A 15771-nucleotide genomic window follows, 5' to 3' on the forward strand; every position below is an offset into this window, starting at 1 on the left:
GTCTCCATCATCAACTAACTCCTTAAGCTACAAAGGCTTCTCTGCGGTGTGATCTCCACCTCACCTGCTGTGGCTGTAGTCAGTTCCTCTGGGAGCCCAGGAGGTCTTTACCTTCTTTTTCAGACAAGATGCCTTCTCTTTCTCCTACTGTTTACTCCCCCACACTGTATATCACTGGGCAGGGCAGAAGTCACACTTTCTGGTTTGGTTTGCTTTGTCCCTTTTTCTGGAGCAACGTCAGGAATCACTCCTGCTTCCCTCCTCCGTCCTCAGTTTTCCTCCTCTGTCTCATCTTCCTGAGATGAGAGTGAGTGCTTGGGGATCCCCAAGGAGTGTGTTGCGGGAAGAACCAGGCAGACGGCCCCTCCCCTTCTCTGAGATATGGCCCAGGCCTGGTGGCTGATAGCAACCCTGCCTTCTCCTCCTATCCTGGCTCTGGGCTCCCCTGCTTGGGCCAGATAAGAGGTTTATCAGCTGGAGGCAGCAGAGGAGGAATGGTCTCTGGAGACACTGGACCTCTGTGTCCTATGTCCCTGCAGGGTCATCTCAGCCATACCCCGACCCACACAGCCAAGCTTCCGGGGCTCCGAAAGTAATATAACAATCATAGCAGAGACTTGCTAAGAACTGTCAAGAACTGCACTGACGTTTCACGAACATTAGTTTACAACATTGATTTTCACAAAGACCCCATAAGGTCCTTTCAGAAATTGAGACCCAGTGCTCGCTTTGGCAGCACATATACAGAAATTGAGACCCAACCTGGTAAATAACAGACTCAGGCCTGGAACATACGAGCTAACTCTGCTAGCCTGTACTGGCATCTCAGACGCCTTCCCACCCCACTCCAATCCTCTATTGGTGGTCTACGACCTCTATTAAATAGTCAGTCAATTCTGTGGAATCTGGCTCTTTTCTTCTCTTCTGGGGAATATCCTTTAGAGCCTTACATACACACTCCCCTTCACCTCCCCCCACCTTTGATGTGGGCTCTAGCTGCCGGTCAGCCACAAAGCACCAGTGTGATGTTGGGCAAGCCCGTCGCACTTCTCTGAGCTTCTGTTTCCTCATTTATAAAGCCAGGGAGTTGGATAAATTGAACGCAGAGGTCCCTTAACATTTTCAACAAACCCTCACCCTTACCTTCATCTTCCCTCTTTATCTGCCCCTCTCCTCATCTTACCTCCCTATTCCCCACCCCCACCTCCCTGCATCTGTTCTCTCTGCCTTTGGCAAAAGATCCCAAGTAGATTTTGCAGGGGCCTCCCAATATCTGAGGGCCAGAAGCAGCACCCTCCCCCTGCCATATAAGTAAAGGCAGGCAGGCTGGGGGTGGGAGAAACTTATTAAAGGACAGAGGATTGGACTGGATGACTTTAAATTACATGACCTCAGAGCCCCCCAAAGATGGCCTATCACAGCTATCTAATATGGAATCCACTCTTTGACTTACCCCAAATTAGTAAGAACTATAAATTATCCTTCTGAAGGAGGGGCTACCTTAGCCCTTGCCCCTACCTCTTTGTTATATTGCCATCCCCGGAGCTGGGAGCTGGTGTAGGCACAGGACCTTGGCCAGTGGGCAAAGTGGGTGGGGTGTTTATGTCTGTCCAGGATGCCATTTCAACACCGGAACCCCACCCTCCCCCACCCAGGTTCTGGAGGAAATTGCCCAAAGGCAAAGTGAATGGAGAAGGGGTTTAGGGGGCAGGGGCGATGATTCTTGCCTCATAGTCCTTCACATCCCCCTCTGCCCCCTCACCCTCACCCCACTTTCTCCCTTCTTGTATCTTCCTGGATCTGACTCTTAGGTGCAGTTCAAAGATCCTGCCCTAGGAGGCAGGAGACCAGGTTCTGTGGCCTTCTAAATGTGTGACTTTGGGCAAATCACTTCCCCATTCAGTTTCTTCCATTAAACGGAGACTGGAGAAGGACTGGAGAAGCTCTTTGCTGTGAGAGGCAGTATCTGGCATCTAGCTCAGGCAGCCACAAACTTGACTGTGCACTGCACTGCATTCATCCATCGTACTTGTAAAAACATGGGCTCCTTCCTGCAAGCCATCCCGGACCTACTGAATTGAATTCATAGGTGCAGGTACCCAGCAATCAGCATTTTAACAAGTGCCCTAGTGTTTCTGATGCCTGCAGCCCACCCCACTTGAGAAATGCTAAACTAGTCCAGCCATATGTACTTACAGGAAAGAACACAAAGCCAGAAAAGAGCCTGGCAAACAGTCTCCAGACTTCTCCTAGCTTTCAAACCCATGACCCAGGCAAGGCTGGGTCCTAAGCTACTCTGGTCTCGGAGACTAAATATCAGCCCCTTCTCATGAAGACCAGGAGCTCAATCTGTCCTGCACCTGTGGGATACGAAAACGAGAATCCAGAAGGGTCCCTCGGGGAGGCAAGAGCTCAGGGAAGAGGGAGTAGATGAGAATCTCTGGATCAGCTCCAACCACCTGCCTGGTGCCGTGGCAAGTTCATACCAGGCCAAAGGGGAGTAGTATGTTTTTCCCTAAAGACTCAGTGATTGGTGGTGGTCTATACACCAGACATAGGCCCCTCTGGGTCTTAGGAGCCTACCTTTCTAAGGTTGGGACTGGAGGACAGGGACTGGCAGCTAGCGATATAGATCAGGGAGGAGGGTGTAGTCAGAATCGGATCAAACAGAACATCACAGAGGACACAGAAACTGGACAGATCCTGGGAAAGTAGAGTGGGCCCCCCAGTGTCCCTTTTGCTTTACAGTAAACAGTTCCCACCTTCCAGTTTAACCTGCACTTAGAGGTCACACGGCCATCTTCCTCCCCACCACCATGTACAGGTAGGACGGAAGCCCCTCTTCAGGGACTATAATCCATCCTTACTCTGATCCTGATGGTCCTACCCAGAAAGACCTTATCACAGTCTCTGAGTACTCACAGAATGATATGGAGCTTTCTGCTTAAGGATTCAAGATGAGGACCATTCAGGAAGGGATGCCTTGATGGGGAGAAAGAGACAGAGAGGGTGCTTGCCTCTGGGATCCTGTGCTGAAGCTTATGAGACCACCCCACCTCTCCAGGTGTCAACAGAAGCAATGAAAGAATGGGGACAGATCAGAGAGACCTGGGGTGTGGAGTGGCAAGCAAGCAAGCTATTTAGAGAGATTAGGAAGATTCCCCCAAAGAGGGAGAGGCACATAGAGGTGAAACAAAGAAACAGACTGGAAGAAAAGGGGAGAGAGATTTGCTCAGTGACATCCAGTCTCCTGAGGGCATACATGACTCAAACAGGTGTACTGGAGGAAGTGACAAGTTTCTGTTATCCTCACTCAGTCCCTAGAAACCAAACCTCAGTCATTTGGGGGCCGATGACTAGAGAATCCCAGCCCCAGCAGATCTGATACCTCTCCTCTTCTGCTCCATGGCTACCCAGCCTCCTACTTCCCAAGCCGCTAAGATTTCCCATCTGAAGGGCCTGCACTGGGGGCCGATGCCTTCCTCTCCCTGCTGCTTCCAGCTGATCTCTAACTGCCCGGGGCCCTCGAGAAGAGAGGGGGCAAAGAAGGCAAGACCTCAACAGCCCTAAGCCCACCACTCCATCCTGCAGCTGTGCCTCAGGGCGATCCAGGCATCCAGTGTCCAACTCGTCAGTATCCCCCAAATCTTCCGAAATGGCCAGACAGGACAGTGCACGGAATGGAGTAAGGGGAAGGATGATGCCATATACCTGAGTCTATGGGCTCCCCCAGGGCAGCCTCCAGCTGAAGAGTTACACAGGGTCACCCCCCAGCCCCTCGAAGGTACCTCAGAGGACTGTCTGGTCCCCATCTACAGCCTCTCACCCCAAGCCTCTCAGAGTGCTCCAGAAGCCATCTAGGTCTTCTCCCAGATGAAGTCCCAAAGATGTCAAGTTCCTAAATGAAGGGCAGCCTGGGAAGGCCTGAGACCTCCTAGGGAGGGTGGAAAGTTGGTTCTTTCCTCCCTCTGCCGCCTCCACCTCCCCAGCCTGCCCCTTGGATCCCACTGAAATCCCCCTCCCGACCCGCCCATCAGGCACCTGTGCAGGGTCCAAGCAGGGTGAGGAGAGAGATGTGGCTCCGGGTGCTGTCTCTGGGGAGGCTGGGCCTGGGCTGACACCTCCTGGGTGAGGATCTCGGCTACCTCTGAAAACGGGGGAGGGCTGCGCCCCGCCCCCGGGCCATTACTGAGCTCTGAGTACGGAGACTCCCGGTGGAGCACGGAGAGTGCTGACGGCGCACCAGCCTCCACTGTGAAGCCCTCGGCCTGAGTCCGCCGTCCTTCCTCTAACCCTCCCCTTTCCCCGTGGCCCTCCTCTCCTCCTGCCCCTTCTGGCCAAGAGAGGAAACTTGAGCCCGGTGTGGTTTCTGCCCACACCCCGCCCCCACCTTGTTCCCGGCCAGCGGGGGCACACATGGCTCCCAGCGTCTCCCAGCCCTCCTTTGGAGCCCAGGAGTCCGGCCAGGCCTGCGTTTCTCCCATGCATGTGCTGAATTCCAACCTGGTAGCCCACTCCAGAATGACCTCTAAGCGTTATACAAGTCGTAACCTCCTTCCTTCTGTCCCCTTGACGCTCTCAGAGGCAGGGAAACTGAGTCATAACCAGGTGGATGGCAGCTAAAGATAAGGACCACATGTCTAGCGTCTCAATTGTTTAGGCAGGTGGGCATTTAGGGCGTTGCTTTAATTTGAGGAAAGCCTGGGTTCTGGGAAAGAGGGAGGGGAGCTATTTTGGGGAGGAGGGGCAGTTGCTGCTTTGATGTGTCCTTTCACCTGTAGCCCTGTCCCCTCCCCCAGCAGCCTCAGATGTCCTAGGACAAAGGCCTCTTTCTTGGCCAGGTTTGTTGTCAGTGTGTGAGGGGAGATGGGTGTGCGTGGGGGCTCCCAGCAGGGACATTATTCACCTCTCTTAAAGGGGGGCCTGGGTGCCAGGTGGGGCACTGAGCACATGGCAGCCACATACTCTGGACAGGCCAGGACACCTGTGTAAGATATCAGGTTCATCCCCGGCACCCACAGCAGCTCTTTCTCAGGCCAGTAAGTACTCCGAGAAGTCACTCCACCATCCCTTGGCCTCCAACACAAGACCCAGGCCAAACAGATCTCTCTCCAGAGACTAGAAGAGCCTTGCTTCCTCCTAGCTTCCTTTTTACTGATTCTTAGCTGGCAGGAAAGTCCTTCCGATGTCTAGCTGCAGTCCTCAAAGCTGCAGCTGAGGCTTTTCTTCTATTTTTTTCTTCTTATAATGTTCAAGTTATATTGGAAACAAAGGCTGGGAGGCAGATAGGTGCCGCCCCAAGACAGAGCTGGCACCCAGCCAACATTCTCTGATTAGGCTCCTGCTCGCTGTTAAAATAACAGAAATATTCTGTCCCTGTTGGTAATGAATAGCTGCTGGGAGTCCTCCTACAAGTGTTCCCCACCCCTACAGCTCTACATCAACCCCACATCTCCCTTAGGACCTTCCACAGCCAGCAGCATAAGCAAGCAACTCAAGAGGCAGTTTGATGCGGCTTCTTTGCAGCCTTCTTGCAGCCTGTGTGTGAGGGTCTGATCAACACCCACACCAAACCCATGGCTACACCCTTCGGATTCCATCTCTAGCCCAGGAGATGATGATTCTACATGCGTGATCTATGTAGGACAGAAGGGGACCCATGGCTTCATTGCATGTCACATGTGGGTCCAGGATCTCTTGATGACCTGGCCATGAATCTGGGCCACGTACCTGGAATCTGAGCATTCAGACACAGCTGTCTCAGTGGCATATTATTCCGGCCCCTCAGAGGGGATGAAGGGTGGAGATAGTCACACTTGTGGCTGACTAAATAATGATATCAAGTTGCAGCTAGTCAACAAACTGTTTTTGAATGAAAAACTACCAGTTCAGGATACGGTTGTGGCACTGCAGATACAACTGTGGATAACACAAGCCTCATCGCTCGTTCATTCATTCAAAAATGTTTATTGAGTGTCTACTATGTTTTATACTCCAGGAACACGAAGATGAATAAGACATAGTCTATGTCCTCACTCACAGTCCAGTTGGAGAATTATCCAAATAAAGGTCTATATTAAGTGCTGTGGAGTTGAATTTCTGTTTCGTGAAATTCAGGAAAGGCTTCACAGAGGAGGTGACAATGGACCTGGGCTGTGGAGAATGACTAGAGGTTCACCAGACAGAGAGGGGGAGAAGGGCATTTTGAGCAAAGGTGTGAAGGAAAAGAGCCATGAAACATGAAGTAGTACTTTGGGTCTACCAGGGTGGGGTGTGGGGTAGGATGCAGCGGAAGGGAAGCCTGGAAAGTTCGGAGCTAGATTGTAAGACCTTGAAAGTCAAGCTAAGGAGGCAGTTTACTGCTTATTTCAGGGGGACAGACACGATGGTGCACAGCGGACTGAGTGAACAGTCTTCACTGAGGCGACTGGCCAGGCAAAAGTGTCGCTCCCTCCTCTCCCCCACTTTCCTCCTATAGGAAGAGGCCATTACAGCCCTTCCCAGGCTGTGTCCTGGCTCGTGAACACCATTTACAGCCCTCAGGGGTGGGAATGATTCCTTTAGCCTCCTCCTCTCAGATTCCTAATGTCCAGAGTCAACAGCCTTCTTTCTCTTCTCTCTCTCTTTCTTTTTTAATGTTTATTTATTTATTTTGAGAGACAGAGAGCAGAGCAGGGGAGAGGCATAGAGAGAGGGAGAGAAAGAGAACCCCAAGCAGGCTCTGCACTGTCAGCCCAGAGCCCGACGCAGGGTTCGAACTCACGAACTGTGAGATCATGACCTGAGCCCGAAACCAAGAGTTGGATGCTGAGCTGCCCAGGCACTGCTGAAGTCAACAACCTTCTACCTTAAGTCTTCTTTGCCTAACTTACGATTAACAGGGAATTGGGAGCCCGAATGGGTTGGATCGTGCCCGTGGCCTGGCAAGGCAGGATACCTAAGATTTTCCTATCTCAAGATCCTCCCACTTCAGCAAAGGAGGTAGACAGAATATGGAGAAAAACACGGCAACGGATCTTTACTGTTATACCGTTCTCCATCTGTGCCGCTCACCTATCCCCAAAAGGCTGACTTGTCACCCCTGATCAATCCACCCCCACCCTCATTCCAACGCGTGTGCACGCCACCACCAGCATCAGGTCAAGCCACAAGCGATGTTGCCAAACACCCCACTGGGTTATGCAACCAGCTTCCCGAGTAGGGCGGGGTAGGTAGAGGTGGAACCAGAGGAGGGCCGTGGGTCCCACAGGGAGATGGCTGCCTTGCCTGCTTGCCTGCTGGTCTGACCGCAGTGGCCCCAGGGGGCGGGGGCAGGCCTGGACCTTTATCAGTGCCCTGCAGGGCTGCACCCGCCACCCCCCGGCTTCCTCTCTCAACAGACGGAAAGGGGAGGCAGCCACAGGAGGCAAGGGGAGGGCTGGGCGTTATCCTAGGCACCAGAGCCTGGCGGTTACCCCGGATGGCTGGGGGAGGTCATGGTGAGGGTCTAGGACCCCGGAATAGTTGAGGCCCCTCTTACTAAAGTAAACTGAGGCCCAGGTAGTGGAGCCAGACCTCCTAAGCCATCCATTGGTTTTTCCTTGTCTTCTAGTTTGGGTAAGGATAGTACAAAAATGTCTTCGAGGAGGTTGCTTTCCAGTGGTAAGAGGCCTTAGAGGATTGACTCAGGAGTTGAGGGGAGACTGAACCCCACTCTCTCAGACCAAAAAACCTTGGAGCTTACGGGTCCAAGGTGTTGGGTAAGACTGAGGTTCCCAGACTCCAGTGTCTAAGAGTTATGCCCTGAGAGCAGAACCTAGCCCTGAACCCCAAATGGATGAAGGCTAATGGATAAATCCAGAGTAGCTCAGAAGGAGTAACCCCCAGGGCTTAATTCTAAACCTTGAAAGAGATGTGGGCATGGTACATAGCAGAATGAAGGAGGACCAGATCCGGAACCTTGACCTGGGCTTAAGTCAGCATTTCCTGGCTCTGTGCGTTTGGGCAGCCCAACTTTTCTGAGCTTTGTCTCCTCACCTGAAAAATGGAGATAATGATGATAATGCCTGTTTAGTGGTGTTGTTGGGAAGATGAAATCAATAGGGAAGTGAGTCTGTTATTATTAGGAGATGGAAGCTTCAAAGCCAGAGTGCCTAAAGGGCTTGAGGAAGGAGACCAATCCATCTGGAGGCCACACTCCTCTGGAGGGACCTTGGAACAGAATGGCAGCCAGTGGGCAGCCTGACTGGGAGACAACCAGGCCTAGGATGCAGCAGTTGGTGGGGGAGGGTGGTGGCTAGACTTCCAGGAACTAGCCCTCAGGCCATGGCTCTCCCACCGGCACTACTGGGCGGGGACAGTTTTAGCCAAACAATGGGCACAGGGCCAGCCTTATAGGCTTCAGCCACCTTCCAGGAACCCCAACCCCCTACCCGCACCTCAACCTGTTGCAATCCTCTGCAGGGGCGGAGCTTCTTGGGAAGCCCCACCCTCTGCTCCTTAGAGGATGAAGGACTTGATGCCTATTTTTTATTTTAATGTTTATTTTTGAGAGAGAGAGAGAGAGAGAGAGAACTAGTGGAGAGGTGCACAGGGAGAGGGACACAGAATCCGAAGCAGGCTCCAGGTTCTGAGCTTTCAGCACAGAGCCCAACGTGGGGCTTGAACTCACGAACCTGAGATCATGACCTGAGCCAAATTCGGATGCTTAATCGACTGAGCCACCCAGGTGCCTCCTGACTACTATTTTTAAATTAAGTAATCTCTGTGCCCAACGTGGGGTTTGAACTCACGACCTCGAGACTAAGAGTTGCATGCTCCACTGACTGAATCAGCCAGTTGCCTATTTCTTTACACCTTTTCACAACCATCCTGCTCATTCCAGCCTCCTATCTTTGATCTTGCTGCTCCCCTCCACTAGAAAGCCCTGCTTGGCCCTTCTTACCAACATGGAGTGGAAGAGAGATCTGGGTTTTAGTCTCAGTTCAACACTTAGTATTGTGCATTTAGGCAAATTATTTAACCTCTTCGAGCCTCAGTTTCCCCTTGCTAAATGGGAAGAATCAAGCTCCCGACACAGGTGATTATGAGGGATCAGATGAGATGATATATGTATATTGCTTATATAGAAAGTGTCCTTTCCTTATTTGTATGAAATAATAACCTTACTTTTTCTTTTCTTTTCTTTTCTTTTCTTTTCTTTTCTCTTCTCTTCTCTTCTCTTCTCTTCTTTTCTTTATGTGTGTTTAGAGAGAGTGTATAAGTTGGGGGATGGAAGGGAGAGGGAGAGAGAATCTTAAGCAGGCTCCATGCCCAGCCCAGAGCCTGATTTGGGGCTCGATCTCACGATCCTGAAATCATGACCTGAGCTGGAATGTTTAACCAACTGAGATGTTTATTTAACTAACTGAGCTACCCATATGCCCCTAAATATTTTATTTTTGAAGTTTATGAGAGAGAGAGAGAGAGAATGTGTGAGTGGGAGAGGGGCAGAGAGAGGAAGAGAGAGAGGGAGAGAGAAAGAATTCCAAGCAGGGTCCACCTGGAGCCAGATGCGGAGCTCAAACCCACGAACCGTGTGATCATGACCTGAGCTGAAACCAAGTCAGATGCCCAACTGGCTGAGCCACCCAGGTGCCCCTAAATATTTTATTTTCTAATATTTTATTGTCTATATGATTTTGTATTTTATTATATTACCCTGTAATGATGATGGTATAAACCACATTGTACAAAACCTGACTCAGGCACTATAGCATAAAGACTAAGAACATGAATTTTAGGGGGCCTGGCTGGCTAATTCAGTGAAGCATGCAACTCTTGATCTCGAGGTCGTGAGTTTGAGCCCCATATTGGGCGTAGAGATTACTTAAACCAATAAAAACTTTTAAAATAATCTTTAAAAATTGTGTTTTTTTAAGTTTTTATATATTTAATTAAGTAATCTCTATACGCAATGTAGGGCCCAAACTCACAACCCCGAGATCAAGAGTCAGATGCTCTTCTGACCAAGCCAAACAGGTACCCCCAATTTTTTCTTAAAAGTTTATTTATTTATTTTGAGAGAGAGTGTGTAAACAGGGAAGGAGCAGAGAGAGAGAGGGAGAGAGAGAATCCCAAGCAGGTCCTGCACTGTCAGTGCAGAGCCTGACTCAGGGATTGATCTCATGAACAGTGAGATCAAGACCTGAGCCAAAATCAAGAGTCAGACGCTTAACTGACTGAGTTACCCAGGCATCCACCCCCCCATTAAAAAAAAATGTTTACTTATTTTTGAGAGAGAGAGCACGAGGGTGTAAGCATACGGGCAAGTGGATGAGGGGCAGAGAGAGGGGGACAGAGGCTCCAAAGTGGGCTCTGTGCTCAAACTCATGAACTGTGAGATCATGACCTGAGCCAAAGTCGGACACTTAACTGACTGAGCCACCCAGTTGCCGCCCCCCCCAACTTTTTTTCTTTCATAGTTTATTGTCAAGTTGGTTTCCATATCCAATTTTTTTTTAAGAGCATGAATTTTGGAGTTGGAAGTGCCTGGACTCTGACAATCACTTTGAGATCTCAAGCAAATTTCTTTAATCTCTCTGAGCCTAATTTTACCCACCTAGTGACTTGGGAGATAATAATACTTATATGTTATTATGAAAAGTAAATCAGTTAAAAACCAGGTATATATGTATAATTCAGTGATTCAGTGCCTGGGATATAGTAAGCACTATTAAATGGTACATATGTGGCCCATCTAATATTATTATTAAATCATTAAATTATTACAATAAATTGTTGTTAACTAATAGATAAATATCTTACTGAGAAGGATTGCATTTCCTGTTTTGTCTTTTTTATATATACAAGATGTCTAGTTCTGAGTGTAGGTACTGTCACTCAATCAACAAATATTCATAGAGTATTTACCAAGTTGCTAAATTTGGAGGATAACTAAGATAACTAAGTTGTGGTCTTTGCCTTTGGGCACTCACAGTCTGATGGTGTAGACACATGTATAAACAGATTAGTGGATATGGCCAGTGATGTGAGAATAGATAAATTAGTTTTGGGGGGAACGGAAGAAAAGGGGAAACTGTCTTAGGGAAGACCTCAGAGAGGAGGTAACCTTTCAACTAGTCTTGAAAGATAAAAAAAAATCTGAATTTCCTAGGAAAAAAATGGATGACAACATACCGGGCAGAAGAAACAATGTATGTAAATGCACAGTTGTAGGGGAGAAAGCCTGTAAGATTTGACTAGTTACATTGTATGGGAACCCCAATGTTGTAAAAAGAGCTTTGGGTGGAGAGGAAGTTTCCTGAAGTTTCCTAGGACAGCTGAGTAGATCTTAGTGAAGGGGCTCAGGGCCCACTCCCTGCCTGGAGGCTAGTTGCCTATCAAAGTTCTCAGATAGCCCTCTCCGTCCAAGTGTCCTGTGCCAGTTTGGGTTGACCCACCCTGGGAAAACTTAGAGGGCTTCACTGAGGTTCTTCCAGTTTCTAGGAGTGAAGATATTGGCCAAAATATCTTTTTGGGACATCCTGGGATTCTCTTCACTGCGGTAAACCTGGGCTCACCTTTATATAGAGATACCCTGGATGAAAGTTGTCTAATTTCCCGGTGCCTCTGGGCCCCTTTCCAAATTTTCTTGTGTTTAAAGCTTCTTCCAAAAAGCCTTTCTTCACACCAGGGCCTCACATTTTCCCTGTTGGCAATTCTTAGCTGTGTTCTCCCTGATTGCGGCTGAAGCCATGCTCGTAAGCTGGTTGTTGCTTTCTCAGGTCATATTTTCCCCAAAGAGATCACTTGCCAGAGAATGAGACACCCACAAGGAGGAAGGTGCAGGGGGGGCTCCTGGCCTCATCTTCCCCCAACTATCAGCTTTCCTTTTCCAGAACAAAGGACAGAAGGACAGAAGAAGAGAGACAGAGATCCATATTGAGGATTGGTAGAGAACCAGCAGCTCAGTTACCCAGACAAGAAATGAAAAGCAGACTTCATTGTTACTTGCTTTCTGGTGGGAGGAGAGGTGGAAAGAAAGAGGAAAGACCAAGGTTTGGGAAAGAAAAGAAAGCTGGAACAATTAATCCATATAAAATCCTCAGAAATGTCCAAGTAATTTACCTTCTGTTCACCATTTTGTGCCTTTTCTTTTCATACCCTAACACCACTCTTCCCACCTAATTAACCCTCTTCCCTCAAGAACCTCTAAACCATTGGTACTATCTTTATTCTTTTATTATTTTTAAAATGCTTGTTTATTTTTGAGAGACAGAGAGAGAGAGTGAGGAGCAGAGGAAGAGGGAGACACAGAATCTGAAGCAGCTACAGGCCCTGAGCTGTCAACACAGAGCCTGACACGGGGCTCGAACTCATGGACCACGAGATCATGACCTGAGCCAGTCAGCACTCAACCAACTGAGCCACCCAGGTGCCCTTCTTTATTTTATTCTTTAAATAATCCATCTGCTCCTCTTCATATCCAGAACTATAAACCGGCAGACACTGTTAACTTCTTCACCCTTTCCCCCTCCATTGAACTTTCCCGGGGAAGAAAAAAATCAATTCTGGGGGCGCCTGACTTGTTCAGTCAGGAGAGCATGCTACTCTTGACCTCAGAGTTGTTAGTTTGAGTCCTATATTGGGTATAAATATTTCTTAAGAAATAAAATAAATTAATTCTGGTTAAATCCAACAATTTAGATTCTCCACATCTATACTTAGGCAGCTAAATATTGATAGAGAAAAATCTCAGATTCTTGCTGACTTGTATCACTTTATGCCCCCAAAACTCAACATTGCCCAATACGACATTTCCTAGTGAATTCTCATTTCTACTCTGCTCAATAACAGTTTCACACCTTCTGTCTTCTAAAATCTCCAGCACCCCCTCTACTTCCCACTTAGCAGATGACCTTGCCTCATATTTATTTCATTGATAAAATAGACACAGTTAGATGGATTGTCTTATTTTTCTCATACCAAATCCACCAGCTTACTTGCACGTATTCCCACATGCTGAGCCTTCTACCTGATTAAGATGAAAGAAGTATCCCTGTTCCCAAGTAAGGCCATCCCCTCTCAGCTTTGTGAAAAGATGAGAAAATTAGATTCCTCTGAGTGTATAGCTAACATTCAATTCTGCACCACATATAGCAAGGCTGCTTTCTCTGTACAGTTGACTATGTGGTTTCAGTCCGGCGGAAGAGGAATACAATAATTCAGAGGTGGGGATGGATTCCAAGGCAGCGGTCTTAAGAGTTCATCCAGGTAGGGGCGCCTGGGCAATTCAGTCCATTAAGTGTCTGACTCTTGGTTTTGGCTCAGGGCATGATCTCATAGTTCTTGGGTTCGAGCCCCACTGCTGGTGTGGAGCCTGCTTGGTATTCTCTCTCTCTGCCTCTCTCTCTGCCCCTGCCCTGCTCACACGCTTTCAAAATAAATAAATAAATAAATAAATAAATAAATAAATAAAATAAGTTTAGGGGTGCCTGGGTGGCTCAGTGGGTTAAGCTTCCGACTTTGGCTCAGGTCATGATCTCAGGGTTCATCAGTTCCAGCCCTGTGTTGGGCTCTGTGCTGAGGGCTCTGTGCTGATGGCTCAGAGCCTGGAGTCAGCTTCGGATTCTGTGACTCCATCTCTCTGCGCCCCCCCCATCACACTCTGTCTCTCTCTTTCTCTCAAAAATAAATAAACATTAAAAAAATTGTTTTTAGGGGCACCTGGNAAAATAATAATAATAATAAAAACCATTTAAAAAAATAAGAAAAAAATCTGATCTCTTTAAAAAAATTTTTTGGAGTAAATAAATAATAAAACTTAAAAAAAAAAAAAAAGGACTCATTCAGGTGGAATCCCCAACCCATTCTCTTGGATGAGAGCAGCAGCTATATCACCCCAGGAAGCTTCCTCTTTGTGGTCTTAAGTTTCATCAGTTGTATGTTGGGAAGACACCTCCCACACACTTCAGAGACAAAGCCAGGCTGCTGTTAGGACAGAAAGAGGCTACCTTCTTCTCTTGCTCTCCCCAAGACCTGCTTCCCTGTCAAGAAGTGTCCCCACTGAGCACCCAAGACTCGAGGTGTCTTCACTAGGCACCTTGTGGGGGGAATGTGCTCACATCTGCAGGTCACCAGCAATGGCTGCCGACACTCATCTGTCTGTCTGTGATCCCCACTATTTGCGCTGTTTCCCATTCTGTAGAAACAATCAGGGATTGCTTTAGTAAGAGGGCAGAGCGAGCCCTGGGCTGGGAGTTGGAGGATTTAGCACCTAATCTGGGTGAACTATGCATGGCCCGAGGCGACCTGTGTTCCACTCTAGAATGGAAAAACAGGGGCGCCTGGTGGCTCAGTCGGTTGCATCCAACCTTGGCTCAGGTCATGATCTCACCGTTCATGAGTTCGAGCCCCATGTCGGGCTCTGTGTTGAAAGCTCAGAGCCTGGAGCCTGCTTCGGATTCTGTGTCTCCCTCTCTCTCTGCTCCTCCTCCACTTGTGCTTTGTCTCTCTCAGTCTATCAAAAATAAATAAATGTTAAAAAAATTTTTTTAATAAATAAAATAAAATGGAAAAACAAAACAACAAACTCTTCTCACTATCTCTCTAAGTGCATGAAATAAGGCTCCGCCCACACCTGGGTTGATGTTCAAGCAACAAGAGATAGAAACATTGTTGATTTTTCTTCTTTGAGAGATCTGGGCCTCAGCTTGAATGCCCGGAAGTTGATTTTGGCCAGTGAATTCATTTTAGGAGAACTCATAAATGCTGACCAAACTTAAAAGAGCATGAAGTATAAGCCATACGGTGGATTTAATGTTCCACATATGACTTATGGTGGCCTAGACAATCCTATTGACCAATCAAAACCCTTGACAAATTTGGAAAGCAAATATTATAACTAGAAGGCTTCTTAGTGAACAAGTGAATTAATTGGATAATTTTAATGGCTAATAGAACTACATCCATCTCCTTTATACATATATAAGATATTCATTTACCCAGACAGAACAGGAAATCTTCTTTCCTAAATGTTACTGGAGAAATATTGACAACATCTTTTTTTTTTTTTTTGGGGGGGGGAATTCTATGCAGATTATCTCCCCCTTTTGTGAAGACAAGGTACAGTTCAGTTGATTGGGTTTCAGCTCCAGCCAAGCTAATATAATGGATTCTGTTTATGTTCCCTTCAGCCATTTTATTATAATTGATTAAGTTAGAGTTTGACTGTGTTAGGGCTCCAGCCATTCTACTTTAAGTGATTAGGCTGTAGAGCTTTAGATATATTGATAGAATTATGCTTTCCTGAAACTACCCCAGTTCATTTGCTACTTCTGCATATGGCTGATCTCATCCATTACACTTTGGTTTTTCCTAATTTCACTTGTGGTACACAGTCTTTAGGGGTATTTTCCCATTGTTATGATTCTGTGTTCACTGCAAACCGAAGAACTGCAATGGCTTCCTAGTTGGTCTTTTTGCCCTTCATTTCTCCTCGACCCCTTCCTGGACATGCAGTTGTCAAATTCGTTATCTTTTTTAATGATTTATTTATTTTGAGAGAGAGACAAAGAGAGAGACAGAGAGAGAATGAGTGGGGAAGGAGCGGAGAAAGGAGAACAGAGCAGGCCCTCGGTGTCAGCACAGAGCCCCATGCAAGGGGTGATTCCGTGAGATCACCTCCTGAGCCGAAATCAAGATACTAGATCAGATGCTTAACAGACTGAGTCACCCAGGTGCCCCTCAAATTAAATATCTTAAAATTTCTCCCATACAACCTGCAAAATAGGAAAAAATACTTGCAATTCA

General features: G+C 47.7%; 1 protein-coding gene across 3 annotated transcripts in view; it reads right to left on the reverse strand.

The window, feature by feature from the left end:
* Nucleotides 1-4302, reverse strand: part of NFE2 (nuclear factor, erythroid 2) — an 8087-nt gene extending 3785 nt beyond the window's left edge. The window contains exons 1-3 of one of the 3 annotated variants that reach the window (XM_077753524.1): nt 4042-4302; nt 3827-3934; nt 65-296 (exon numbers count right to left, since the gene is read on the reverse strand). Coding sequence is in view for 1 of the 3 variants with exons in the window: in XM_077753522.1 (XP_077609648.1) it covers nt 1519-1622 (104 nt within the window). In the remaining 2 variants the exon portion in view is untranslated. Of the gene's footprint in view, nt 1-64; nt 297-1518; nt 3935-4041 lie in introns of all 3 variants that reach the window. The other 2 variants (XM_077753522.1, XM_077753523.1) reach the window with 2 other exon arrangements.
* Nucleotides 4303-15771: the final 11469 nt, after the last annotated feature.

The sequence above is a fragment of the Crocuta crocuta genome, unplaced genomic scaffold (genome assembly GCF_008692635.1).
Source record: "Crocuta crocuta isolate KB4526 unplaced genomic scaffold, BGI_CrCroc_1.0 scaffold30, whole genome shotgun sequence".
Taxonomy (NCBI): domain Eukaryota; kingdom Metazoa; phylum Chordata; class Mammalia; order Carnivora; family Hyaenidae; genus Crocuta; species Crocuta crocuta.